The sequence below is a fragment of the Vulpes lagopus genome, chromosome 12, assembly GCF_018345385.1.
Source record: "Vulpes lagopus strain Blue_001 chromosome 12, ASM1834538v1, whole genome shotgun sequence".
Lineage (NCBI taxonomy): Eukaryota > Metazoa > Chordata > Mammalia > Carnivora > Canidae > Vulpes > Vulpes lagopus.
Genome location: NC_054835.1, coordinates 15890591 through 15916907, shown reverse-complemented (window position 1 = coordinate 15916907; position 26317 = coordinate 15890591). Strand labels below are relative to the sequence as shown.

The following is a 26317-nucleotide window of genomic DNA, read 5'->3' as shown; positions in this document are numbered from 1 at the left end:
AAAAAAAAAAATAAAAAAAAAAAAACTAACTAAAACATCTTTTCTGTAAAGCCTTCCTGTGCTTTCCAATTTGTGTTCACATTTGTTTTTCTCTCCAATAAACATTACCTTCCTTAAAAAAAGAATTACTTTCCTAAAAAGGCATGAACTGTGTGTCTTCATGTTTATTCCCCAAAGAGCACAATATCTAATGCCACATTATCTAATACACAAACATTTGATGAAAAAATAAAGATGCCAAATTAAGTTAAATAAAAAGACTGATATAGGGGCACCTGGGTGGCTCAGTCAGTTAAGCTTCTGCTTTCAGCTCAGGTCATGAGCCCAGGGTCCTGGGATCAAATCCTGCATGTGGCTCCCTGCTCAGGGAGAATTCTGCTTCTCCCCCTCCCTCTGCCCCTTCCTATCTCATGTGCACGCTAATAAACAAAATCTTTAAAAAAAGGAAAAAAGGACATATATTCTGGTGGGTCAAAGGTAAATGAAATCTTTAAAGCTTCCCTCTAGGTAGGACCAGGGATTCTGAATCCTTTCTCAGCATTTTCAATAGACCTTTTCTCCTGCACCCAGTATTATTTAGTAGAAAACTTATATTTGTCCTCTAAAGAGTCCCCTGAGCTGTCCATGAACTTGAGCTACTCCTGTGCAATTATGTGTATGGGAATGGAATAGTGTTCATGATTTGTATCTACATCATCATATGGATGTATATTTATTAATAAAGTCATTACTTTAAAAAAAGAAAAAAAAGAGTCCCCTGAGGGACACTTGGGTGGCTCAGCGGTTGAGTGTGTCTGCCTTTGGCTCAGGGCATGATCCCAGGATCAAGTCCCACATCAGGCTCCCTCTTCCTGCTTGGAGCCTGCTTCTCCCTCTTCCTCTTTCTGTGCCTCTCATGAATAAATAAAATCTTAAAAAAAAAAAAAAAAGGAAATTCTGCAATATGCTACAACACGGATGAATTTTAAAATGTTTTTTTAAAAACCGGTTAAGAAGGGGGCACCTTGGTGGCTCAGTTGGTTGATCACCAGACTGATTTTGGCTCAGACTGTCATCGCAGCCCTGGGATCAAGCTCCACATTGGTTCTGTGCTTGGCATGGAATGTGTTTGGGATTCTCTCTCCCTTTCCAACTGCCCCTCCCCCAACACATGTGTGCTTGCTCTCTAATAAAGAAATAAAATCTCGGGGTGCCTTGGTTTCTCAGTCAGTTAAGCCAACTGACTCCTGGTTTTGGCTCAGGTAGAATCTCATGGCCCTGGATAATAGAGCCCGGAATCAGGCTACATTTGGCTGGGAGTCTGCTTGGGATTCTCTCTCCCCCTTTGCCCCTCCCCCTTCCTCATTCCCTCTCTAAAATAAGTAAATCTTTGAAATAAATAAAATCTTTAAAAAGGTTAAGATAATAAATTTTGTTGTGTATTTTAACACCGAGAAAATAAACGAAGATGAAGTAAGTAGCTATGTCCCAAACTCTAGGACCCTTCTCTCTCTCTTTTTTTTTTAAAGATTTTATCTATTTATTCATGAGAGACACACCCACACACACAGAGGCAGAGACACAGGCAGAGGGAGAAGCAGGCTCCACGCAGGGAACCCAATGTGGGACTCAATCCCAGGTCTCCAGGATCACACCCCAGGCTGCAGGCGGCACCAAACCGCTGCGCCACTGGGGCTCCCCACTAGGACCCTTCTCAATAAAAAGTAACTTGGATGACAGACGTGATGATGACAGTGGAATATTCAGTTGACTCAAGACTGTTGAAAGGAATTCCTGCAAAGACTGGCTTGCACGAGGGGGGGGGGGGGGAACCCTGGGTGGCGCAGCGGTTTAGCGCCTGCCTTTGGCCCAGGGCGCAATCCTGGAGATCCAGGATCGAATCCCACGTCGGGCTCCCGGTGCATGGAGCCTGCTTCTCCCTCTGCCTATGTCTCTGCCCCCCCCCCTCTCTCTCTGTGTGTGTGTGTGTGTGACTATCATAAATAAATAAATAAAATTAAAAAAAAAAAAAAAGACTGGCTTGCATGAAGGCAAGTTTCCCAAATCTCCATGTCAAATGGAAAGAATGAAAAGCTATCTTAGTGTTGATGCAGAAACATCATGGGGGGTTGCGGGGGCGGGGAGCAAGGTACCTCTGTAAATTATAAAACTCTCTAAATTTCACCTTGGTGTAATTATAAAAATCATCTGAGTAAAAAACCTCTATAGACTAATTATTACTTCTCAGGCCTGGTTGTTTGAACCTGTTACTCTGGGATCTACCAGAATGTATTTTATATGCATGTATCAACAAACAAGTCTTCACCTCCTCAGACAAAAATATTTCTATGAAGAATACTTCTACCAATAAAGGAAAATCTGTGCAATTTTAAGTGGCAGTCTAAGACCTGTACATTCCAATAAAATGCCACAATCTTTCCCTCACCTTGAGTTTTCCCTTATCATGTGAGGATTATTACCTCAGACACTTCCCAAATAACTAAAAACCTAAAAATAAGGACAAATATAATAGAGAAGACTTACCATCACAGAAAGCCATTTGCACTAGAAGAGAACAGCAAGAAGGAAGAGAAAAAACATCTTGTAGTATTTTCCCAGCTTCTGCAAAAAGGTATTTTATCCTTTGATGATAAAAAAGAAGTGAACTTAGGAGAGTGTCAATAGCTTAAATTTAGCAATGTTCTCATTATATGATTAATTACCAGAGATACTATTAACAGTGAGAGCAGAGACCCCTGCATGAAGATAATGTCTCTTGCACTATATGTGGAAAAAAATATTTGTATCTTCTGGGCTAAAAAGGGAATTAAGTACAGCAGCAAAGGAAAACCTGATGTCTGCATGGGAGGTAGGAGAGGCCCAAATGAATAAAAAACATAAATCCAAACCTGTGCCAGCAAATAAATTTGGAGAATTGCTAGATTAAGGGCCAAAGGGAGAAATAAGACCTAAGATAAAATTTCAGTACTTACTTCTAAAGAGATGCACTTTAGAAATTAAGGAATAAAAAGAAGGGACTCTACCAGAGAATCTGTCTACACAGAGGGGGTAGGCATCCTGCCCCTTTAGGATTTATTCATGTTCTGAGGTTGCCATGGAAGTAAAGTATCCTTCATATGCATGCACATATTTAATGTAACAGTTAAAGGATAATTTTCATCTTCAGAGAAGCTACTAGCACATAATTTTTAAACAATCCCTTAAGATTCTGGAAGGCAAAGTATCCTGGATGTAATTTGCTTAGCATCTCAAAATTGAAAACACAAAAGCAGGGTGTAAACATATTTTAAACTCTTTCTAAAGAATGGATAAGCCTGGAGGATGAGGGGGATTGATTTGACCTATATTTTGAGTAAAAATTCTGTATTTTCAAAGGACAGGATAGGTATGTCTGGGAACCAAATTACTTCCAAATTTCAGACACTTCACACAACAAAGGTTTCTTAAGTGAGGAGCTATGCCTTTTCATAGTTGAGGATTCCTGGTCAAAGCAAAAGAGGGAAAAACAAAATTATCAGGAGAGGGGTTTTCACTGCCTCTATAATTAAATAAGTTCTGCTTAAGTTTCAATGATAGCAACAGCTCACAAGGCCTTTCCACCTAAGTAGAAAAGTTGGGAAAAGAGGGGAGGAAGCGTTACAGCACATCAAAAGAAAAGCCAATGAAGCCACACGAAAATAAAAGAGGCTGTCAAACTGAGGCACCTGTGTGGCACAGCTGGTTCAGCCTCAGACTCTTGGTTTGGGCTCAGGTAGTGATCTCTGGGTTGTGAGAGTAAGCCCTGTCTTGGGCTTTATGCTTGGAGTCTGCTTGAGATTCTCTCTCCCTCTCCCACTCTCTAAAATAAATCAATCAATGCTTGGGGAGAAAAAAAAGGCTGTCAAGTCAAATCAGACATTATTTAAAAGAGCTACACATAGGAATTATGAGTAATTAACGAAGACCACAAATTTTGTCCATGGTATCAGCAATTAAAGCAACAATCTAAAATGTCTTTTTGCTGCTTGTTTTTTTTTTTTTAGATTTTACCTATTTATTTATGAAACACAGAGAGGCAGAGATATAGGCAAAGGGAGAAGCAGACTCCCTGCAGGGAGCCTGATGCGGGACTTGATCCCAAGACCTCAGAATCACGATCTGAGCTGAACGTAGACTCTCAACTACTGAGCCTTCCAGGCGTCCCGGTTAAATTGTTTTTACTATTATTTATAAAAAAGAAGTACGCAAGATTACTGGGAGGAGGTATTCCAAGATACTCTAAAATTCATACCATACCAATCTTTACTTAAAAAGGAATATGAGGGCAGCAGCCCCAGTGACGCAGCAGTTTAGCACCGCCTGCAGCCCAGGGCGTGATCCTGGAGACCCTGGATCGAGTACCATGTCAGGCTCTCTGCATGGAGCCTGCTTCTCCCTCTGCCTATGTCTCTGCCTCTCATTCTCTCTGTGTTTCTATGAATAAATAAAATCTTAAAAAAAAAAAAAAGGAATAATGACAGGAAATGTTTTACTAGATTTACAGAAGCAGCAGTTTTTACTTGTATACTTCTGGTTCTCATGAAATCCTTAAGGGCATTTCTTTCATTCTTTTTAAAATAAGCTCCATGACACTGGGCTCAAACTCACAACCCTGAGTATCAAGACCTGAGCTGAGATCAAGAATCAGAAGCTTTAAAAAAAAAAAAAAAAAAGAATCAGAAGCTTTACCAACTAGCCACCTAAACTTCCCAGTTAGGGCATTTTGGTAGAAAATTATGTATATTGCGGCACATGGGTGGCACAGTCAGTTCAACATCTGACTCCTGGTTTTGGTTCAGATCCTGATCTCAGGGTCGAGAGATCAAGCCCCAACTCTGGCTCCATCCTCAGCAGGGAGTCCCCTTGGGATTCTCTTATCCCGGCCTGCTGGCCCTCCCCCTGTTCACACTTTCAATCGGTCTCAAATCTTTTAAAAATAAACAATTTTTTGTTTGGCGGCTCCAGTCTACTCAAAGGGTGTGGTGCCATCATTTTAACGGCTATTTGCACTTGTACAAGTATGCTTCCAAATCATTTAAGGGCTCTATGGGATGCTAAAACACACCTTAAGATTTTACATTACTCAGCTCAGCCATTTAGTGCTGCCTTCAGCCCAGGGCGTGATCCTGGAGACCCGGGAGTCCCACGTCAGGCTCCCTGCATAGAGCCTGCTTCTCCCTCTGCCTGTGTGTCTCTGCCTCTCTCTGTGTCTCTCATGAATAAATAAATAAAATCTTTTAAAAAAGATTTTACATTACTCAAAACTATAATTTAATCTATTAAAAAAACTTAGTTTAAAAAAAAGATTTACTTGAGAACAAGCATGGGGGTGGAGGGTGTAGGAGAGAATCCTTAAGTAGTATCCCCACTGAATACAAAGTCCAATACAGAGCTTGATCCCAAGACCCCAAAATCATGACCTGAGCTGAACCAATAGAGTCCAACTAACAGAGCCACCCAGGCACCCCCCTCCAAAAACTTTTTTTAAAAAAAAGGTTTTATTTACTTGAGAGAGAGAAAGCACACATGCGAGAGAAAGCAGGGGAAGGGGCAAATGGAGAGGGAAAAGCAAACTGAGCAGAAGTCCAATATAGGGTTAGATCCCAGGACCCTGGGATCATGACCTGATCTGAAGGCAGACACATGACTGAGCCACCCAGGCACACCTTAAAAAAAAAAAAAAAAAAAAAAAAAAAAAAAAAGCCTGAATTACTTTCATTCCAACAGCAAATAATGTAGAAAAGATCTAAGAGTACAATAAAAAACTTGAAGTAAGCTTTTAGGAGTCTTGTATCACCTATGTTTCCCAAGGAAGATAAAATGGTATTGCAATAATCACTAGACATGTTTAGTTAAAACCTGCAAAATATTGAGGAGATATATTTTTAAAGATTTATTTATTCATGGGAGACAGAGAGAGAGGCAGAGGCACAGGCAGAAGAAGCAGACTCCTTGCAGGGAGCCAGATGCAGGACTCCATCCCAGGACCCCAAGATCATGCCCTGAGCCAAAGGCAGATGCTCAACTGCTGAGCCACCCAGGCATTCCAAGAAATGTATTTTTTAAGTAGGCTCAAGTGTGGAGCTTGAACTCATGACCCTGAGATCAAGAGTCACATGCTCTGCTAACTGAGCAAGCCAGGAGCCCCAGGATATGTGGTCTAAGAGTCAGTTAAGAAAAATTATAAAGGTGCATCTGGCTGGCTTAGTGAATAGAGCAAACAACTCCTGATCTTAGGGTCACAAGGTCAAGCATCATATTGAATGTAAAGATTAAAGAGGAAGAGGGGCGGGAGAGCAGTTATAAAGGAAAGAATATAAGGAAAGAATAATTTAAAGTAAACAACTTGTCAAGATTTGGAAATTGCTCCTGGGATTTTTACTTTAAGCAAACGGCTAAACAGCTTAAAGTGGACAGGATTAAGAATTGATTTAGGGAATGCCTGGGTGGCTCAACGGTTGAGCATCTGCCTTCAGCTCAGGGAGTGATCCTAAGCTAGAGTCCTGGGGTCCAGTCCCACATAGGGCTCCCTGCAAGGAGCTTGCTTCTCCCTCTGCCTACGTCTCTGCCTCTCTCTCTCTCTCTCTCTCTCTCTCATGAATAAATAAATAAAATCTTTTTTTTTTTTAAAAAAAAAAAAAGTGAACTGACTTAGAAGTATACTTTCTGGGGACGCCTGAGTGGCCCCATCAGTTAAGCATCCAACTCAGCTCAGGTTGTGACCTCAGGTTTGTGGGATCAAGCCCCACATCGAGCTCTATGCTCAGCTTGGAGTCTGCTTGGGTTTCTCTCTTTCCTCTCCATCTGCCGCTCCCCTGTAGGCAAATATGCTCTAAAATAAATAAATTTTTTTTAAAAAATAAATAAAGAAGTATATTTTGTGTTGGGTACTACTAACAGGATTTTTAAAAAAGAAATTAGGTGAACTGGGAAGCCTCCCTAAGAGGTCCTATTCTATTCAGTAACATTTTCACTGTTCTTGTCAAATCTATATACCATTTATACTCTTATTAGGTGGACCAAAAGACACACACACTTTAAGAAACCTAGCATACGAGAAAACCACCACCTTTACAGCCAGAAAGATTTAGATGAGGCTTTCATTCTGGAATAGGTATTGACATACATGCTATTTCACCTCTTTGAGTTTCCTGTTTCCTCATATACAGCTTGAGAGATACCCACGTCTCACTGGGTTCTGAGATTTAAATGAAGAGTGCCACAGACAAATTCTCTAGCACAAAATATAACTCAGCATTATATAAAAATACTTTTCTTTGCTTGCCTGTCTTCCAGATTTAAAAGGCAGCCCGGGTGGCTCAGCTATTTAGCACCTTTGGTCCAGGGCCTGATCCTGGTGACCCAGGGTCGAGTCCCACGTCGGGCTCCCCGCATGGAGTCTGCTTCTCCCTCTGCCTGTGTCTCTACCTCTCTCTCTCTGATAAATAAATAAATAAAGTCTTTAAATAAATAAAAAATAAATAAAACAAGGTAAATAGTATTTTTAAAGTCAGGTTTTTTTTTTAAGATTTTATTTATTTATTCATCACACACACACACACACACACACACACACACACACACACACAGAGACAGAGACACAGGCAGAGAGAAGCAGGCTCCATGCAGGATTCTGGATCCCGGGATCACGCCCTGAGCCAAAGGCAGACCTGAGCCACCCAGGCGTCCCTTTTAAGTCAGTTTAAATTTGATTAGCACTTATAGCTAAATTTAAGCCTAAACTTCTATGGAGTGAGTGCCTGTCTGGCTCAATCAGTAGAGCACCCAACTCTCAATCTCAAGGTTTTGAGTTCAAACCCAACATTGGGCATGGAGCCTACTTAAAAATAAATTCCAAAAAACTAAAAAAGAGGTTAAATTAATGGTGAAATTCCATCATTTGCAAGGCAGTAACTAATCCTTCAATACTGGGAAAATATATCCACATAACCATTAACTATTGTCTGTTAAAAGTTAAACAGAAAAAAATAGACAAAAAGCTATATAGTATAGCTACATAGCTTCCAATATTCTAAAACTCAATCCCTGGCAATTAATTACTTAAGGCTGAAAAACAGCTGAGACAGCATGCAGAAAGAAACATTACAACATCATCTAGTCTAACCCAGCTGTATATCCACAAGAGATATGCATTAAATTTGAGTACAGACCAAATGCCTAAATTTTCAATAAGCAAACTCAGTAAGGCACATGAGAAACACTGATGGATTCCAGGGGTTCTCAATCCTGGCTGCACACTAAAATTCCTTTAGTTTTTATTTTTTATAGAGATTAGACTGACACTAAAAAAAAAAAAAAAAAAAAAAAGAGGCTACACCGACCTAGATTAAACTAGTTTAAATCTAAATTAAACAAGTTTTGGGGACATCTGGGTGGCTCAGCAGTTAAGCGTCTGCCTTCAGCCCAGGGGATGGTCCCAGAGTCCAGGGATCGAGTCTTGCATTGGGCTCCCTGCGTGGAGCCTGCTTCTCCCTCTGCCTATGTCTCTGCCTCGCATTTTTTTTTCTTACTGATGTGTCAATGGTGCCAACTGGCAGCATTCTTTTTCTGTATCTCTCATGAATAAATAAATAAATAAAACCTTTAAAAAAATAAGTTTACATGTTAATCTGGCTAAAACCATCCAATTTGCTTTTAAAGCTTTTTAGGGGGGGAGGGGCAGAGAGTAAATCTTAAACGGACTCCATGCCGAGTGGATCTCAAAACCCTGAGATCATGGATGGCTTGCTTGAGCCAAAAGAAAGTCAGATGCTTCATCAACTGAGCCACCCAGGTGCCCCTAAAGTTTTTTTTTTTTATATTCACAATGTTTTGTGAATGTTTTGTGAAAAAGGCATGTTGCTAAATAATATAGATGTTTCCACAAAAAAACATAATACAGATGTTCACATCACCTATTTTAGGAAACATTTTTCTCTTTTTTAAAGATTTTTTTCATTTATTTATGAGCCTAGAGAGGCAGGGATATAGAGGGAGAAGCAGGCTTCTTCACCGGGAGCCCCATGTGGGACCTGATCCCTGGATGATCACACCCTGAGCCAAAGGCAGATGCTCAACCGCTGAGCCACCCAGGTGTCCCAGGAAACATTTTTTCACATTAACATCAATGAAATACAGATTTTTCTTACTGATGTGTCAATGGTGCCAACTGGCAGCATTTTTATTTATTAGTATTATTTAAAATAATAATGCATGTTAAATCAATAGCACGTTGGTATCCATAAAACAAAGTAAATTTCTGTGTTTATACATGCATTGACATGAGCAAAAAGAAAAGTTCTCAAAGTATATTCAAACCATTTACAAGTTACTTCAGGCAGAGCAGTGTAGCTATCAGTATATATTTAATAGGGTTGCACTGTTTAGCTTTCTTACATTTTATTTTAGATTTTGTAATTAAAAGTATGCATTTCACATTTTAAGGAACATTTAAAATATTTAAATACATGAGTTTTGTAGGAAAAAATCATACACTGCATGTTCATAAATTGGTAGTACCGTAAAATGAAAAAATCCCTTCACAGAATGAGAGCACAGAAGCCAAAAGCTTTAGGTTTATTTACTTTGACCAGTAAATTCCATTTCTCAGAGTCTCTCCTAAGCAGATAGCCCAAATTACAGAAAGTTCTATTTTGGATATAAGTATTTCACTGCAGTGTTACTAACAACATACTAACCAAAAACTTAGAGTAGTATGTTAGTTGGTATGTCTACAGCCAATAAAAAATATTTGCAAACAGCAGCACCTGGGTGGCTTAGGTGGTTAAGCATCAACCTCTTGATTCTGGATCTCAGGTCATGATCCCAAGCCCCACATCAGCCTCAGCACCCAGCTTGGAGTCCTTGCAGAATCTGAGCCCAAAATTCTCTCTCCCTTTCCCTCAGCCCCTCCCCTCTCACATGCCACTTGAGTTAAATAATCATTAAAAAACATATTCACACACACACACACACAAAAACATATTCACAAATAGTTCATGATATAAGAAAAATGTCCATGATACAAAATTAAGTAAAACCAGTGGCATCTGGCTGGCACAATTGGTGGAGCATGCAACTCTTAGTCTCAAGATTGTGAAGTCAAGCCCCACCCACGTTGTACATAGAATTTTAAATAAATATTTTTAAGTGTAAAAAAAAAAGGGGGTACAAAATCAATTAAAACCAGATATAGATATATATAAAAAACAATGAAACAAAAAACGCACAATGAAACAGCAAAACAGAAAACGACTGCATAGAAAACACCAGTTAATACAAGTTTTCTTCTAGGACCCTGGGTGCCTCAGGGGTTGAGAATCTGCCTTCAGCTCAGGGAGTGATCTTGGGGTCCTGGGATCAAGTTCCACAGTGGGCTCCCCATAGGGAGCCTGCTTCTCCCTCTGCCTGTGTCTCTGCCTCTATTTCTCCCTGTGTCTCTCATGAATAAATAAAATCTTATTTTAAAAAAATAGAAGTTTTCTTCCAACCTTTTTCAGATTTTCTGCCAATATGTAAACACATTTATACTGAAAAAAATACAGAAAATATATCGAATAGAGGGGATCCCTGGGTGGCGCAGAGGTCTGGCGCCGGCCTTTGGCCCAGGGCGCGATCCTAGAGACCCGGGATCGAATCCCACATCGGGCTCCCGGTGCATGGAGCCTGCTTCTCCCTCTGCCTGTGTCTCTGCCTCTCTCTCTCTCTTTGACTATCATAAATAAATAAAAATTAAAAAAAAAAAAAAAGAAAAAAGAAAATATATCGAATAGAAACTATAGCTGAGGGGATCCCTGGGTGGCGCAGTGGTTTAGCGCCGGCCTTTGGCCCAGGGCACGATCCTGGAGACCCGGGATCAATGTCGGGCTCCCGGTACATGGAGCCTGCTTCTCCCTCTGCCTATGTCTCTGCCTCTCTCTCTCTCACTGTGTGCCTATCATAAATAAATAAAAATAAAATAAAATTTAAAAAAAAAAAAAAAAGGAAGAAATTATAGCTGAGGCAGCCCAGGTGGCTCAGCGGTTTAGTGCCGCCTTCAGCCCAGGGCCTGATCCTGGAGACCCGGGGTCGAGTCCCAGGTCGGGCTCCCTGCATGGAGCCTGCTTCTCCCTCTGCCTGTGCCCGCCCCTCTCTGTGTCTCTCATGAATAAATAAATAAAAAATCTTAAAAAAAAAAAAAAAGAAAGAAAGAAACTACAGCTGAAAATATCCAAGTTGCTAAAGTTAATTTTCACGCAATTTAGCCAGCTATTTTTAGTAATGACTGTCCTCCTAAATTCCTCTGCTTCACAAGTATCAGGAAATTTAAAGTCAGTTTGAGATTAAGCTTAAAAACCTAAATGTCAAATAAAAATAAGACAAAAAAGTAATTTTAATTCTTTAAATCACATCTTAATTAGTGAAATTAAGTCTACTTGATCTAGACTTGACCTGGGGCAGCCCCGGTGGCTCAGCGGTTTAGCGCTGCCTTCAGCCCAGGGCGTGATCCTGGAAACCCGGGATGAGTCCCATGTCGGGCTCCCTGCATGGAGCCTGCTTCTCCCTCTGCCTGTGTCTCTGCCATTCTCTCTCTCTCTCTCTCTCTCTGAATTAATAAATATTAAAAAAAAAAAAAAATAGACTTGACCTGAAGGCATCTAAAATAGGTATAAACATTCTCTTAATCTAATTATTTTCAAAGCCATACAAAACTAAAATAAAATAGATCGCTACTAGTGTTCCAAAATTCTTTCAGCTTTTAGAAGTGCAGGAAAGAGAACCGGGAAACAATATTAAAGCAGTCTGACAGAGTAAAAGATAAAGACAATTGGTAAACTCCAGTTTTAAGAAAATGTCTGGATTTGTTAGATTATGCAGTAGTAACATGCTTACTTAACTACAACCAGTAGAATCCCATTTACAAATGTGGAAATTTTCTTACTTTCTTTTTTTAAAAGATATCCTTCCTCTTCCCCTCTCCCACTGTGAGATTCTTTCTAGCTTGGAAATCTAACAAATCCTTATTTCTCAACCTTCTAGTCTTTATTTTTTAAAGATTGTATTTATTTGACAGAAAGAAAGAGAGCACAAGCAGGGGAAGCAGCATGCAGAGGGAGGAGAGAGGGAGATTCCCTGCTGAGTAGGGAGCCTAATGCATCATGACCTGAGCCATGATGCTTAATGGTCAACCTGGGTGGCTCAGTCGGCGGCATCCAACTTTTTTTAAAAAAAGACTTTATTTATTTATTCATGAGAGACACAGAGAGAGGCAGAGGGAGAAGCAGGTTCCATGCAGGGATCCCGATGGGGTACTTGATCCCAGAACCCGGGATCACACCCTGAGCCAAAGGTAGACACTCGGGTAGCCTGGGTGGCTCAGTGGTTTAGCATGGCCTTTGGCCCAAGACCTGATCCTGGAGACATGGGATTGAGTCCCACGTCAGGCTCCCTGCATGGAGCCTGCTCCTCCCTCTACCTGTGTCTCTACCTCTCTCTCCCCCACTCTGTGTCTAATAAATAAATAAAATCTTTAAAAAAATAAAAATAAAAATAAAAAAACAAAGGTAGACTCTCAACCACTGAGCCACCCAGCCGTCCCAGCATCCAACTCTTGACCTCAACTCAGATCATGATCTCAGGGTTGAGAGATGGGAGCCCTGTGTCAGGCTCCCTGCTTAGAGTGGAGTCTGCCTCTCTCCCTCAGTTTCTCCCTCTACCACTCCCCGCCACTCATGCACTCACCATCTCTCTCAAATAATCTAAAAATAACAAATAAAAATCTTTAAGGGTAAATCCATTCATTACGAGGGGAATATGCCTGCCACCTTTTCTCCAATATTTTCAAAATATATCTGCAGTACCTATGCTACACAGTTCTAGAAGTTGTACGACATTATGACCCTAAACGTGCTGCATTAAAAGAACTACAAACTCAGCGGCTGAGCATCTGTCTTTGGCTCACCTTTGATCCTGCGGTCTGGGGATGGAGTGCTCACCTTTGATCCTGCGGTCTGGGGATGGAGTCCCGGGGATGGAGTCCCGTATGGGGCTCCCTGCAAGGACCCTGCTTCTCCCTCTCTCCCTTTGTCTCCCATGAATAAATAATAATCTATATAAAAATAAATAAGTGCAAATTTAGAGAATGGAAATTCTGTGTTCAATGAACCAGTAGCTAAGTTGGCTGGAGTAGAAATTAAAGTTCTATTTTTTTAAAGATTTTATTTATTTATTCATGAGAGAGAAAGAGAGAGGGGCGGAGACACAGGCAGAGGGAGAAAACAGGCTCCATGCAGGGAGCCTGCCGTGGGACTTGATCCTTGGTCTCCAGAATCACACCCTGGGCGGAAGGCGGCGCTAAACCACTGAGCCACCCAGGGATCCCGAAATTAAAGTTTTAGGTGTAATAAAGAGCTGAATTTAGATTTCACAGCTTTCCATCCACTGGTCACAAAACAAATTATTAAAAAAGAAAAATCAGCCTGTAATTCATAAAATAACTTTCAGCAATCTGTCCTTATAAAGATGAGAAAAATAGGCTCTAAAAGCAACAGGTCTAAAAGGGAGAGTAACTGAGATAAAATCTGGACATGACAGACTTCCCCCTAAATTTAATGACTTCTGGTCCAGTGTTTATTCTACCATCTCTTGTTGCCTCTCCACCGGAAAATATACTCAAACTACATACCCTTCTGTCTCCTTCATATGAAAGAAAATGCTAAACAGAAATCAAAAAGCTGTTCAAAGCAACTTTTAAGTTTAAAGTTAAAATCTAAGGAACAGAAATAGAGCTTTAAGCAGTTTAGACTAATGTTTACATACAAGTATGGAAGTCTTACCAGCCGGGAATGAGAGATCTCAATGACGTTACCGATTACCCACACCTCTCCTGAAGTTCTTTTTTTTTTTTTTTTTTAATTTTTTTTTTTTTTATTTATTTATGATAGTCACAGAGAGAGAGAGAGAGGCAGAGACACAGGCGGAGGGAGAAGCAGGCTCCATGCACCGGGAGCCCGATGTGGGATTCGATCCCGGGTCTCCAGGATCGCGCCCTGGGCCAAAGGCAGGCGCCAAACCGCTGCGCCACCCAGGGATCCCTCTCCTGAAGTTCTTAATCCTTACCTATAAAATGGCTGTTATATATACTTTGCAGGGTGTTTTTTTGTTTTGTTTTGAGGATTGAGAGGAATGGTAAATTTCTGGCATAATTGTTAATAGTAAATGGTATTATTATAGAGTTTTATAATTACAGAGTCAATGAAAAATTTGTAAAGCTTTTCGATTTGTTAGCACCCTTGACAATTAGTAGTCAATACCGCAAGCACATATAAAGGACACCTGGGTAGCTTAGTCAGTTAAGCATGTGACTCTTAATCTCAGCTCAGGTCTTGATCTCAGGATTGTGAGTTCAAGCCCCATGTTGGACTCCATGCTGGGCTTGGTGGAGCCCACATAAGGAAAGAAAAAAAAAAGGGGGGGAAGCCCAGGTGGCTCAGCGGTTTAGCCCCGGGGCCCAGTAGAGCCTGCTTCTCCACCTCTCTCTCTGTCTCTCTCATGATTAAATAAATAAAATCTTTAAAAAAACAAAAAAACAAAAAAAACACTTGTAGTTTTCTACAGTCTTTGATTTAGGGCAAGGACCAGCATCAAGTAGGGTGCCTTATTTTTTTTTTTTTTTAAAGATCTTATTTATTTGTTCATGAGAGACAGAGACAGGCAGAGGGAGAAGCAGGCTCCATGCAGGGAGCCCGACATGGGACTCGATCCCGGGTCTCCAGGATCAGGACCTGGGCTGAAGGGGGCGCTAAACCGCTGAGCCACCCTGGCTGCCCAAGTTTAGTGCCTTATGTGCAACACCACTGTTGTTACTAATCCAAGTTAACAATTACATATACTAACAGAAGAATAATTCTAAAAGTATTTATACATTTACCACAATATAAGCTCCTTGAAGGGACTCTCCCAAATGTCTTGGTAGTGCCTGGTACATAGTTAATTTCAATTTGCATTTGTCAAATGCCTTTGGAGCTTGTTTTTATAATACACCGATTTGTCAAATTTCCTTTCTTTTAAAGATTTTTATTTATTCATGGGAGACACAGAGAGAGGCAGAGACATAGACAGAGGATGGAAAAGCAAACTCCATGCAAGGAACCCGAAGTGGGACTCGATCCCGGTACTTAAGGATCACAGCCCTGAGGCAAAGGCAGACACTCAACCACTGAGCCACCCAGGCATCCCTGGGACTTACTTTTAATGCTCTGAATACTGAGGCTTTTCAAAACAATCTTTCACATTCAAGCAAATACAATTTTTCCTTCTGGTAAACAGAAGTACTTCTCACTGTAAATTAACTATCTTGCCTAGAAACGAGAAAAAGTTCAAGCATTCTTCTAAAGAATTAAAACCTTACCAATTAAGCTGTTAGGTAGAAAACAAGACAACCTTCTACGTAGAGTCTACCATTTTGACTACAATAAAGTACCTCTCAGACACCTAACTCTGGGAAACGAACAAGGGGTTAAGTGGAAAGGGAGGTGGGCGGAGGGTTGGGGTGACTGGGTGATGGGCACTGAGGGGGCAATGGCGGGATGAGCACTGGGTGTTATGCTAAATGTTGGCAAATTGAACTCCAATAAAAATTAAAAAAATAATAATAAAGTACCTCTCTCCCATCAGTCTCAAAATTGGAGGAGGTGGGGAATTCCCTCTTACTCTATAAAAACAGAAGATTTTTCCTTAGAATTTAAGAGGATACTCCCTCAAGAAGCCAAATATGTTTAGCTATGGTAGAATCAAAGAGTATACAAAAAAAAAAAAAAAAAAGAGTACAAAGAGGGACACCTGCGTGCTAGGTGGCTGAGCATCTGCCTTTGGCTCAGGATGAGATCCCAGTCCTGCATCAGGCTCCCTGGCGGGCTCCCTGAATTAAGAAATAATCCTTATACTGATACAGTTTAAGAGAAAAGTTGTACTACTTATTCAGATTTATTAATCTGACTTAAGTCTGAACAGACTAGAAATCATCAAAATTTAAGCAGTTTTAAAGTTGTGAGAAAGAAGTCTATACTGCACAGAAAAAGACTTCATTAATGAATTCCTTTTGGAAAATCTATAAACAGGATTTTAACCATCAAGTGATATTTTTTTAGTAAAGAGTGCACAATGAAAAAAAGAGTCCACAATGTTTTGAAATTTTCATGGTAATACTTTTATAAAAAGTTTTATTACTCAATTTACAATCCAACCTATTACGATTAAAAAAAAAAATCAACTAAGGGGCCCCTGGGTGGCTCAGTCAGTTGAGTGTCTGACTTCAGTTTAGGTCATCTCTGGGTCCTGGGATCAAGCCCTTCATTGGGCTCCTTGCCTAAGGGGTGGGGGATCTGCTTGTCCCTCTGGCCCTTCCCCTGCTCATTCTAGTTAATAAAATCTTTTTAAAAATCAATCACACACACACACACACAAAAAAAAATCAATCACACAAATTCTTAAGTAGCACATTTCTACAACAAAAAGGTGTTCACAATAATCATTCCAAGGTCCTACAAGAACCTCAAATGACTAACCACTAAGGATTGTCGTACTAATTGGTAGCTTTCTATTAATCAGAATCCATTCACTGCCCAAGACTTACACTAAGCTTTTAAAATCACATTTCACAAAATTCGTTATATGTAGTATCATTATGTTCCTAGTCAGTAACCTGAGACTACTTTAACAAAAATATTTTAACTCTAAATTACTTTATTTTTATTATTCTATGGAACCTTTCATTCCAAATCCATATACAAGTTATATTTGCCAGGGAGACAGGAATATTCTCCTGATATTAACCTGAAATTACTATCAAAAGAACTACACACAAACAAAAGAACTACACACCAGCTCAACATGGCCAAATTATAGATTATACTGCTTGGGAATTACTTAGCCACCTTCACTTTCAGGATATGCAAATTTTCAGATTTAAGTTACAATTAAGGATTTTGAAAATTAATTTTTTAAAAATATTTTACTTATTTATTCATGAGAGACACAGAGAGAGAGGCAGAGACATAGGCAGAAGGAGAAGCAGGCTCCATGCAGGAAGCTCAATGTGGGACTGGACCCCAGGACTCTAGGATCATGCCCTGGGCTGAAGGCAGATCTCGACCACTGAGCCACCCAGGCGTCCCAAAGGTAGTTCGTATTTAGTATGACATAGTATATCAGCGGCAAAAACATTTACTTCATCTTTCACACTGGAAAACAGGAATTTTTCACAATAAATAATACTACCTGACAAATATTATACTCTGCCCTTTACTACAGCCTGTAATTTCATAACCCTGTAAATAAGCAGACAAGATAGGTATCATTAAATGCCATTATTAGGCAAGGAATCCAGATGATTCCGAAGCCTTTGCACTATACTGCATCTGTCAAAGTATGAAATAGTCATAACCCTTAGTACAAAGTGTCTCCTCCAAATTTTATATACAAAGAAAAAAGTTAAACATATTTCATACTGCTTTAGCTGGATAAAATCTTGACCTGATCACAAATCAAGCCTACCTATGACAGATCTGCCCAGCCATCGTGCTAGATCACTGGAAGAATGGCAATAAATTCAAGATTAAATTTCAAACAAGATAAACCAGGATCATAGCCATGTTTTCTAAATCAAACAAAATTCAGTGTTCTAAACAGAATAGTCATGTATGGATGGACTATAAAAATGTATTTGGGAGAAAAGTTCTGAGCTTAAGGATAGACACTGCCACTAATACCTAAGTATTTTTAAACACTGATCTAGCTCAAGGTAGACATACATAAAACCAACATACTTGGCTCTGACACCATACTATCAGTCAGGTTGACTAGTTGGTATGCCAGCAAGCTCTATTTTCAGCAACTATTCATATCCTTGACTTTTCCAGTTCCCAACTGGGGGAGAGGGGAGAAGGAAATCTTCCACTTTGCTTTTGATTTCTCTTATATTCTGTCAAATGTTAACTTCATTTCAGAAAGAAGGGGACTTAAATCTAAGATACCTCTGTGGTAGAGGGGATGGACAAAGCTTAGGAACTTTTGGGATGCCTGGATGGCTCAGCAGTTGAGCACCTGCCTTCGGCTCAGAGCATGATCCTAAGGTCCCAGGATCCAGTTCCACAGGGGCTCCCTGTGAGGAGCCTCCTTCTCCCTCTGCCTATGTCTCTGCCTCTCTCTGTGTATCTCTCATGAATGAATAAAATCTAAAAAATAACAAAAATGAAAACCATAGAAACCTTTATATGAATCTAAATGAGTAGAACAAATGGTCTAAGTATGATAACCATAATGCAAGTTGGCAGCTCAGAACAATCCTAGTTTATGTTTACTGTCCCAGCACTATGAATTGGTACCCCTTTGTTTCAAGGCATTCTGATTTGAATGATAAATTATGATGACCCTTTAATTATCACCCAGTTATTATCATGTAACCTAACAAGAATATTTAGTTAATGAGCTCAAACCACAGAATTACATTGGCAAACCAATTTGCCAACTAAGGTACATCAGTATTTAACTGTTATCAAAGTGTTAACTGATCATTCAGAAACAGACATAATTTTTTGTTGCTGTCCCTCATTACCTCTTAATGGATTGTTTGACAGCTATCTAAACTGGTATTTGAAACATTTGCAAATTTATTGCCAACCTTTCTCCCTCCTAAAAGTGTTATACTACATCATTAACTAAAAGGCTACATCCATCAAGACAAAAGTACAAAAGTGGGGGTGGAGGAAGAATGTGTTATAAGCAATTTACAGAAATGCAGGCCATTAGCCATAGCTCAGACATCATGACAAGCCAAGGAAACCATATGCAAGCAAACACACATTTTGCAACTACCTAAAATCCCTCATTCTAATTTCATTCACTGTGTCTTCAGATGGGATTTTTTGTTTGTAGTAATCTCTACACCCAATGTGGGGTTCAAACTCATGATCCCAAGATCAAGAGTCACATGCTCTTCCCACTGAGCTAACCAGGTGCCTCAAGATGGGATTTTTTTTTTGAAACCACAATGTTTCTTCATAAAAGCATGAAGATATTCTAATGTTTATGATGGATACAGGTCATAAGCACCGACATATTATTTGAAGTAACTGCTAAAGAAATAAGCACACACACTCCCCCCAAGGTACCACCTTACTTAGTTACACATAGGATTTTTGTCAGTGGCTTAGGAGAAATAAGAGTACTGGTCTAAAGGTCAGCAGACAAGTTCTGGCTTTGCCATTTACTAGCCAACCAGTCATATGATAGAGGGAAAAAAAAAAAACAGTAAATCTCAAATTCACTTTCCTGAACCCTAAAAAAGAAATAACATCATCTAGTTCACTGATGCATGAAGTAAAAAAAAAAAAAAAGCTTGTGAAACGTGAAGTTCTATATAAGTGTGGGATTAAACAGTTTAAAAATTTAACCATTACACTGCTCCTGTCACTACTTTAAGATACATATGCTTAAATATAAGATTTAAAAAGAAAAAAAAGCAAATTCAGCCTTACAGGCTTCTTCTTTTAAAATTATGCTTTCAGGGCAGCCCGGGTGGCTCAGTGGTTTAGCGCCACCTTCAGCCCGGGATATGTTCCTGGAGACCCGGGATCGAGTCCCACGTCAAGCTCCCTGCATGGAGCCTGCTTCTCCCTCTGCCTGTGTCTCTGCCTCTCTCTGTGTGTGTCTCTCATGAATAAATAAATAAAATCTTTAAAAAAAAAAAAAAATAAAATTATGCTTTCAGATCAACTTCTTAAAGTATTGCCAACTCATCTGTAAAATTAGGTACATTAAGTTACTAGACTGAAAATTCAAAAAAAAAAACTAGACTGAAAATTCACTTAGTATAACAGATGAAAGTCAAGAAATATTTTTAAATATTTCATATTCCCTTGACTAAGCTATTAGCTAATTATCAAAAGCTTGCTTGTTTGTATAAATTTTCAGTGTGTTTTCTTGTACTTAGTCCAAATTTTGCTCAGATTATGTGTTCTACCTCAAAGTAGAATTCAAATTGAGACCTTTTCATATGAAACTGAAAAGGGGGTGCCTGGGTGCTCAGTCTGTTAAGCATCGTCTGACTTCCACTGGGGGGTCATGATTGCGGGGTCCTAAGATGGAGCCTGGTATCAGGCTCCCTGCTCAGTAGGGAGTCCGCTTCCCCTCCCCCACCTATGTGTATGAGCTCTCCCTCTCTCTCAAATAAATAAATAAAATCTTTAACAAAAAAAGGTACAAAGAATGCCTAGGAATGTCCACAGTAATAAGAATGTACTCCCATCATCTCAAATTACAATGATTTCATTATATTCCTTAGTTTGGGAAATCAACAAAATAACGTGAAAGTTTGCCCACTATGCACAATACTGGATAAAAGTATGAAGTAGAGGTCCCTGGCTGGCTCAGTTGGTGGAGCATGTGACTCTTCATCTTGGAGTCGGTGGTGAGTTCAAGCTTCATGTGTAGTGTAATTTACTTAACAAACAAAAAAAAATCTTTTTGAAGCACTAAAAAGACCTCTACACACAACAGCATCTGCTTTAAATATGAAGACTAAAAGCGACCTATTGCATTATCTGATACAGAAAAAATATATCCAATAAAGTTAACTCCATTAACTGAAGTAGCAATAATAAAAATTATTACTGGCCTACAGTCAAAGGATAGCAACCTGTTTTAAACTCATTACTTAGAGGGACGCCTGGGTGGCTCAGTGGTTGAGCCATCTGCCTTTGGCTCAGGGTATGATCCCGAGTCTGGGGATCCGGATGGAGTCCTACATCAGGCTTCCTGCATGGAGCCTGCTCCTCCCTCTGCCTATGTCTCTGCCTTTCTCTCCTGCTCGCTCTCTGTCTCTCTCTCTCTGTGTGTGTGTGTCTCTCATGAATAAATAAAATCTTAAACAACAACAAAAAAAAAACCTCATTACTTAGAGACGCCTGGGTGGCTCAGTGGTTGAGCATCTGCCTTTGGCTTAGGTCATGATCCGGTATCGAGTCCCGCATCCTGCATCAAGCTCCCCACAAGGAGCCTGCTTCTTCCTATGCCTATGTCTCTGACTGCGTCTCTCTCATGAATAAATAAAATCTTTTAAAAATTAAAAAAATAAAGTCACTACTTAAAGTTAATTTGCGGGGATGGCTCAGCGGTTTAGCGCCTGCCTTCAGCCCAGGACGTGATCCTGGAGTCCCGGGATCGAGTCCCACAAGGGGCTCCCTGCATGGGGCCTGCTTCTCCCTCTGCTTGTGTCTCTGCCTCTCTGTGCATCTGTCATGAATAAATAAAATCTTAAAAATAATAAAATAAAATAAAGTTAATTTGCTGGGGTGCCTGGGTGGCTCGGCTCACTCCGTTAAGCAGGACTCTTGGGTTCAGCTCAGGTTATGATCTCAGGGTCCTGAAATCAAGCCCTACTCCAGGCTCCCAGGGCTCCGAAATGGGCAAGGAGTCTGCTTAGGATTCTCTCTCCTGCCTCTACCACACCCTCTATTTTTTTTTTTTTAATATTTTATTCACTTATTTGAGACAGAGAGCATGAGAGAGAGAGCAGAGGGAGAAACAGGTTCCCCACTGAGCAGGGAGCCTAACATGGGGCTCGATCCCAGAACCCCAGGATCATGACCCTAACTAACCAAAGGCAGACAACTGACTAAGCCACGAGGGCACCCCCTCTTCCCCACTCTCTAAAACAAATACATCTTTTAAAAAAATTACTATTTACCCATTTTTTCCTAACGTGTATTAAAGAGTTATTTCAAAATATGTCCCCACCCTTCACCGACTACCAAAATAAGCTAGAGATGAGGCTCTCGTGTTTTAAAAGGACAGCTCTCAAGTAAGTGACTCAGAATAGATGCATTTCTAGTATTGAGGCACTCACATACAGAATGAAGCAAAAGTGACCATCAAAACTTTACCCTTACCCCCAGAGTCAATCATCACAGGGAAAAGGTAATGAAAGGACAAAACCAGCAACTACCCCACAAACCCAAAAGTACTTTATGCTGCCCCCTCTATATTGAAAAAAATGTGACTACTTCTCTTTATGAGAATGTAAATTTGGTTCAGGAATACTAAAAAGTGATAGATTTGCTTCATATGGCTACGAATGTTATAAAAACTACTTCTTAGACTACAGACTTCATAAGTGATGAGAGGCTACATTTAATCTTCAAAGGATGTTCAAGGTGAAGAGTCCTAGCTCCAAACTTCCTATTTCCTATCTGCAACCCACAAGTGTCTTTTTCCTGAACACAACTTAGCTCTTCCTCCAGTACGATTAAGTAATCATATTTCCACTACCAGCACACCTACACTGTTTCACTTTTAAACATTGAATTAAGGACAAATCTGACCTTGAGCTGTACTTCCCCATCTTTTTTCCCTCCCCCTCCCAACAAGAATCTCCTTCAATACTGCAGACATTTAAGGATTTACAAAACGAAATTTAGTGCACTACACTTTTCCTCATTTTGAGTTCTTGGGCTTTTTTCCTGATTTTCAAATTCCTGATTCCTAAGGTATGAGGATGTACTGGGACTCCCCCTGAGGCTACTCACATGACCAATCTGGCATTCAAGGAAAGCAAGGGCCCTACTAACGTTTTGAAAAAGTGGCTTCACAGTAATTACGAAAAAAATCTGAAGATCAATGGCACTTGATTCCAACCTTGTCTCACCCCAGACAGCATTAAGACCACAGAAGCCACATATAAGAATTTGTGTTTTTATAATACTACAATCTAACGGACATGGGGGTAATTCAAGGACCTAGACCCAAAATGGAGGGAGTGGGGGGCAATTTTAAAAAGCAGCAGCCTGAGACTGACTAAACGGACACAATGGACATTTCGATCAAGTTCTGAAAAAAAGGACTAAAGAACCTTTAGGGGCAAAGAACCAATGAACAAAGAACTGTTCAAATCTGTACACAAAGCCATTTATTTAAAATAGAAAAAAGAAAATAGGATCTGCTGGGAAGCCTTATGTTCAAAATCCAAAAACCCAAGCCTCGGGCGATTGCTTGGGATAGGTTAAGATTCCCAATGAAGTATAAACACCCATTCCAAGCCCGGGGAGTCAACCAAAACACAGTTACTAAACGTTATTTGAAATAACTTTATTTTCCAACAGGTCTTTCCATTTGTCACAGCGGCGCGTCTAGTGTAAACAGGAAAGTCATCATTTTTAAAAACTGGTAAACTGAGGCCTGGGCAATTGAGGGACTAAGCCATGGTCTCCATGTTTCCTGTACAAAGCTGTATCCACCAGAACCCCTAACTAACGGTGCAAGAAAATGCTTACAGGAACTTTGAGCTCTCCAGGGTAAGTCTGAGGAAAGGGATCGTGAGATTTTTCTAGACCTCCCCAGAAGGGGAGGTTGAACATAAAGCCTGGAATACCCTCAACTCAAGATGTGCCGGCCTACAGAAAGGAAATCCGATCGCAGCATCTCAGCTGGCCTCTGCTCAAAGATGAACCGCAGTGATTCTCACGGTCCTTCCTCAGCCCTCATCCAAGACTGCCCTCCACCACGAACCCAAAGCTGCCCTCCGCTCGCAAGGATTCTCCTTTGTGAGCCTCCACAGCCGCCGCCCCACACTGGGCCTCCGGGGAAAAGCCACCGCCCCCACCCGCCATATTTCCCTGATAGGCGTCCGCGTTGCAGCTCCTGGTGCTACTCTCCCCCATGTGGCGAGTGTTTCTTTCCCCCATCACCCCACCCAATTGTTCTCCACATCCCAAGATGACCCAGAAGCTCCCCTGGGGATTGCTCGCCGGGAGATAACACCCGCCATCTCCTCCCCCTCCCCCGCCCCGGGACTCGCCCTCCCCCCAGCCGCCATTTTACAACCAACTCCTCCACCCTTTCGCCTCGGCCTTCTGGCCCGCCAGTGTCTGCAGCGGAGGAGACCAAAGGGATCAAATTCCTGGGCCTGGGGCCTGCCACCGCTCCGGGAGCCCACAGGCCATCTCCTACTTCTCGAATCCACATCCCCGGCCAGGCTCGGAGGCGATGCCGCCATTTTGTCTCCTGTTCCCGGCCTCTGTGGGCGGCGGCAGAGGGTCCGACAATTCCAGCCCCCTGTTGCCCCCCCAACTTACCGTCGTATCGCTCAGCCTGCTCGGCCAGCTTCGCCTGGTACACCAGATCCTCCCGATCATCCATAGCGGCAGCGGCTCCGGCAGGGTCTGCGCGACGGATGGAAGCGGATAGCGTCTCCGACTCTCTCAGCCTCTCGCTCCGTGTCCGGGCAGCAAAAATGGCGGCGCCTCAATCCGGGACTTCCGCCTGCGCACGCGGACAACTGCTCAGCTCTATGGCAACCGCTCCCTGGCAACTGGCGCGGGGGGCGGATCCGGGAGCTCTGAGCCCGAAGACGCTGGAAGCAGCTAGACGTTCCTCCTCCACCGGCTCCGCTGGTGTTGGGGAGCTGAGGCGGGAACTGCGACGCCTGGGAGGAGAGCAGCCCCGAGAGAGGGCGGGGTGGGGGGGGCCCGCCTGGACCGCTCCTGAAGCGAGTGAGTGAGGGATCCAGGTCCGTGAACCGAGGGCCGACCCCTGCACCTAGCAGGCAGAGAAACGTGTAGTGGTCTTTGTAATGGCAGGCCTTCCTCATGAAACCCAACTTCTCTCCTACCTGGCCCCTGTTTTCTCAGCCAAGCCCAGTGCTGGGCCTTTTTCACATCCTTTCCACTCGGGGTAGAGAGTGAGGGTCTGCTATAAATAGTAAGGGAAAGGGGCCTCCCAGTTTTCACACCTCAACTCACCTTCACATTTTGCCATCTTTTTATTCTTTTTAGCGCGGTTTTTTTTTTTTTTTTTGGCCTTAAGCCCATCATGGATAGGAACAAGGAAGTTGTTAGAGAAGTCTCCTGTCCAGTGCAGGGTGTGGAAGAGTGGGACCGAGATTAAATCCAGCTTGAGGAGGCAGGACTGGGAAAGAACTGGCCTGTTTTGCTTCCTAGTGGATTCCCAGCACCTTGTACTCACTCAATAAATATTGGTTGCAAAACTGAAGCTCAGATTCGAATATAAACTATGTGGTAGGGTGTGCAATAGATGTGGAATTAAAAGGAGATTGGGAGCCCATGGGTGGCTCAGTAGGTTAAGCATCTGCTTACAGCTCAGGTCATGACCCCAGGGTCCTGGGATCCAGTCAGCTTCAGGCTCCCTGCCCAGCAGAGAGGCTGCTTCTCTCTCTGTCCCCTCCTTTCCCCTCCCCCACCTACCTCGCACATGCTTACTCTTGCACTCTCTCTCTCTCTCTCTCTCTCCCTCCCACTCTCAAAATAAAATCCTTCTTAAAAGGTAGATTGGGAGTGTCTTGTTGGCTTAGTGTGTAAAGCATGCAAATCTTGATCCCAAGGTCCTGAGTTCAAGCCCCACGTTGGCCATGTAGCCTGCCTAAAACAAACAAACTAAAAACAAAAAGACTAGGTTGAAACCAAATTATGAAGAGCTTTGGATAGTAAACTAGGAAGTTTGCACATTATTCTGTGAGCACAGGGGAGTTATGTTTTTATGATTTTTCATGGAGGATGATGCCATCATAGATGTACTTTAAAAAGATTAATAAAGATTGTACAGCAGGCCTTGCAGACCTGCCGTCCTGCAACAACCTGTGCCACCCAGCCATGGTCAACTCCACCACATTCTTTCAGCCCTTGGGCCGCCTCTCCTTTGAATTATTTGCAAAATTCCAAAGACAGCAGAAAACTTTCTCGCCCTGAGCACTAAGGAAAAAGGATTTGGTTATAAAGATTCCTGTTTTGGGCAGCCCGGGGGGGGGCTCAGCGTGTAGCACTGCCTTCAGCCCAGGGTGTAATCCTGGAGACCTGGGATCGAGTCCTACATCAGGTTCACTGCATGGAGCCTGCTTCTTCCTCTGCCTGTATCTCTGCCTCTCTCTTTCTCTCTGTCTCTCATGAATAAATAAATAAAATCTTAAAAAAAAAAATTCCTGCTTTCACAGGATTATTTGGGTTGTATGTGCCAGGGTAGTTATTTCACATGTCATAAGTTGCAGTGGTGGCAATTCCATCTATGGGGAGAAATTTGATGATGAGAATTTCTTCCTGAAGCATACGGATTCTGGCATCTGTCCATGGCAAATGGAGGACCCAACACAAAGTTTTTCATCTGCACTGCCAGGAATGAGTGGTTGGATGCCAAGCATGTGGTCTTTGGCAAGGTGAAAGAGGGCATGTATTTCGGGGAAGCCATGAAGAACTATGGGCCCAGGAATGGCAGGACCAGCAAGAGGATCAACATTGCTGACTATGGACAAGTCTAA

The 26317-nt window shown here is 41.6% G+C and overlaps 1 protein-coding gene and 1 pseudogene across 3 annotated transcripts in view; one reads left to right on the top strand and one right to left on the bottom strand.

The window, feature by feature from the left end:
• Nucleotides 1–24305, bottom strand: part of YWHAE (tyrosine 3-monooxygenase/tryptophan 5-monooxygenase activation protein epsilon) — a 52060-nt gene extending 27755 nt beyond the window's left edge. The window contains exons 1-2 of one of the 3 annotated variants that reach the window (XM_041725366.1): nt 24126–24256; nt 2524–2621 (exon numbers count right to left, since the gene is read on the bottom strand). In XM_041725366.1, the coding sequence (XP_041581300.1) occupies nt 2524–2539 (16 nt within the window). In that variant the 5' untranslated portion in view covers nt 2540–2621; nt 24126–24256. Of the gene's footprint in view, nt 1–2523; nt 2622–24125 lie in introns of all 3 variants that reach the window. The other 2 variants (XM_041725365.1, XM_041725363.1) reach the window with 2 other exon arrangements.
• LOC121473205 lies at nt 24224–26317 on the top strand (annotated as a pseudogene).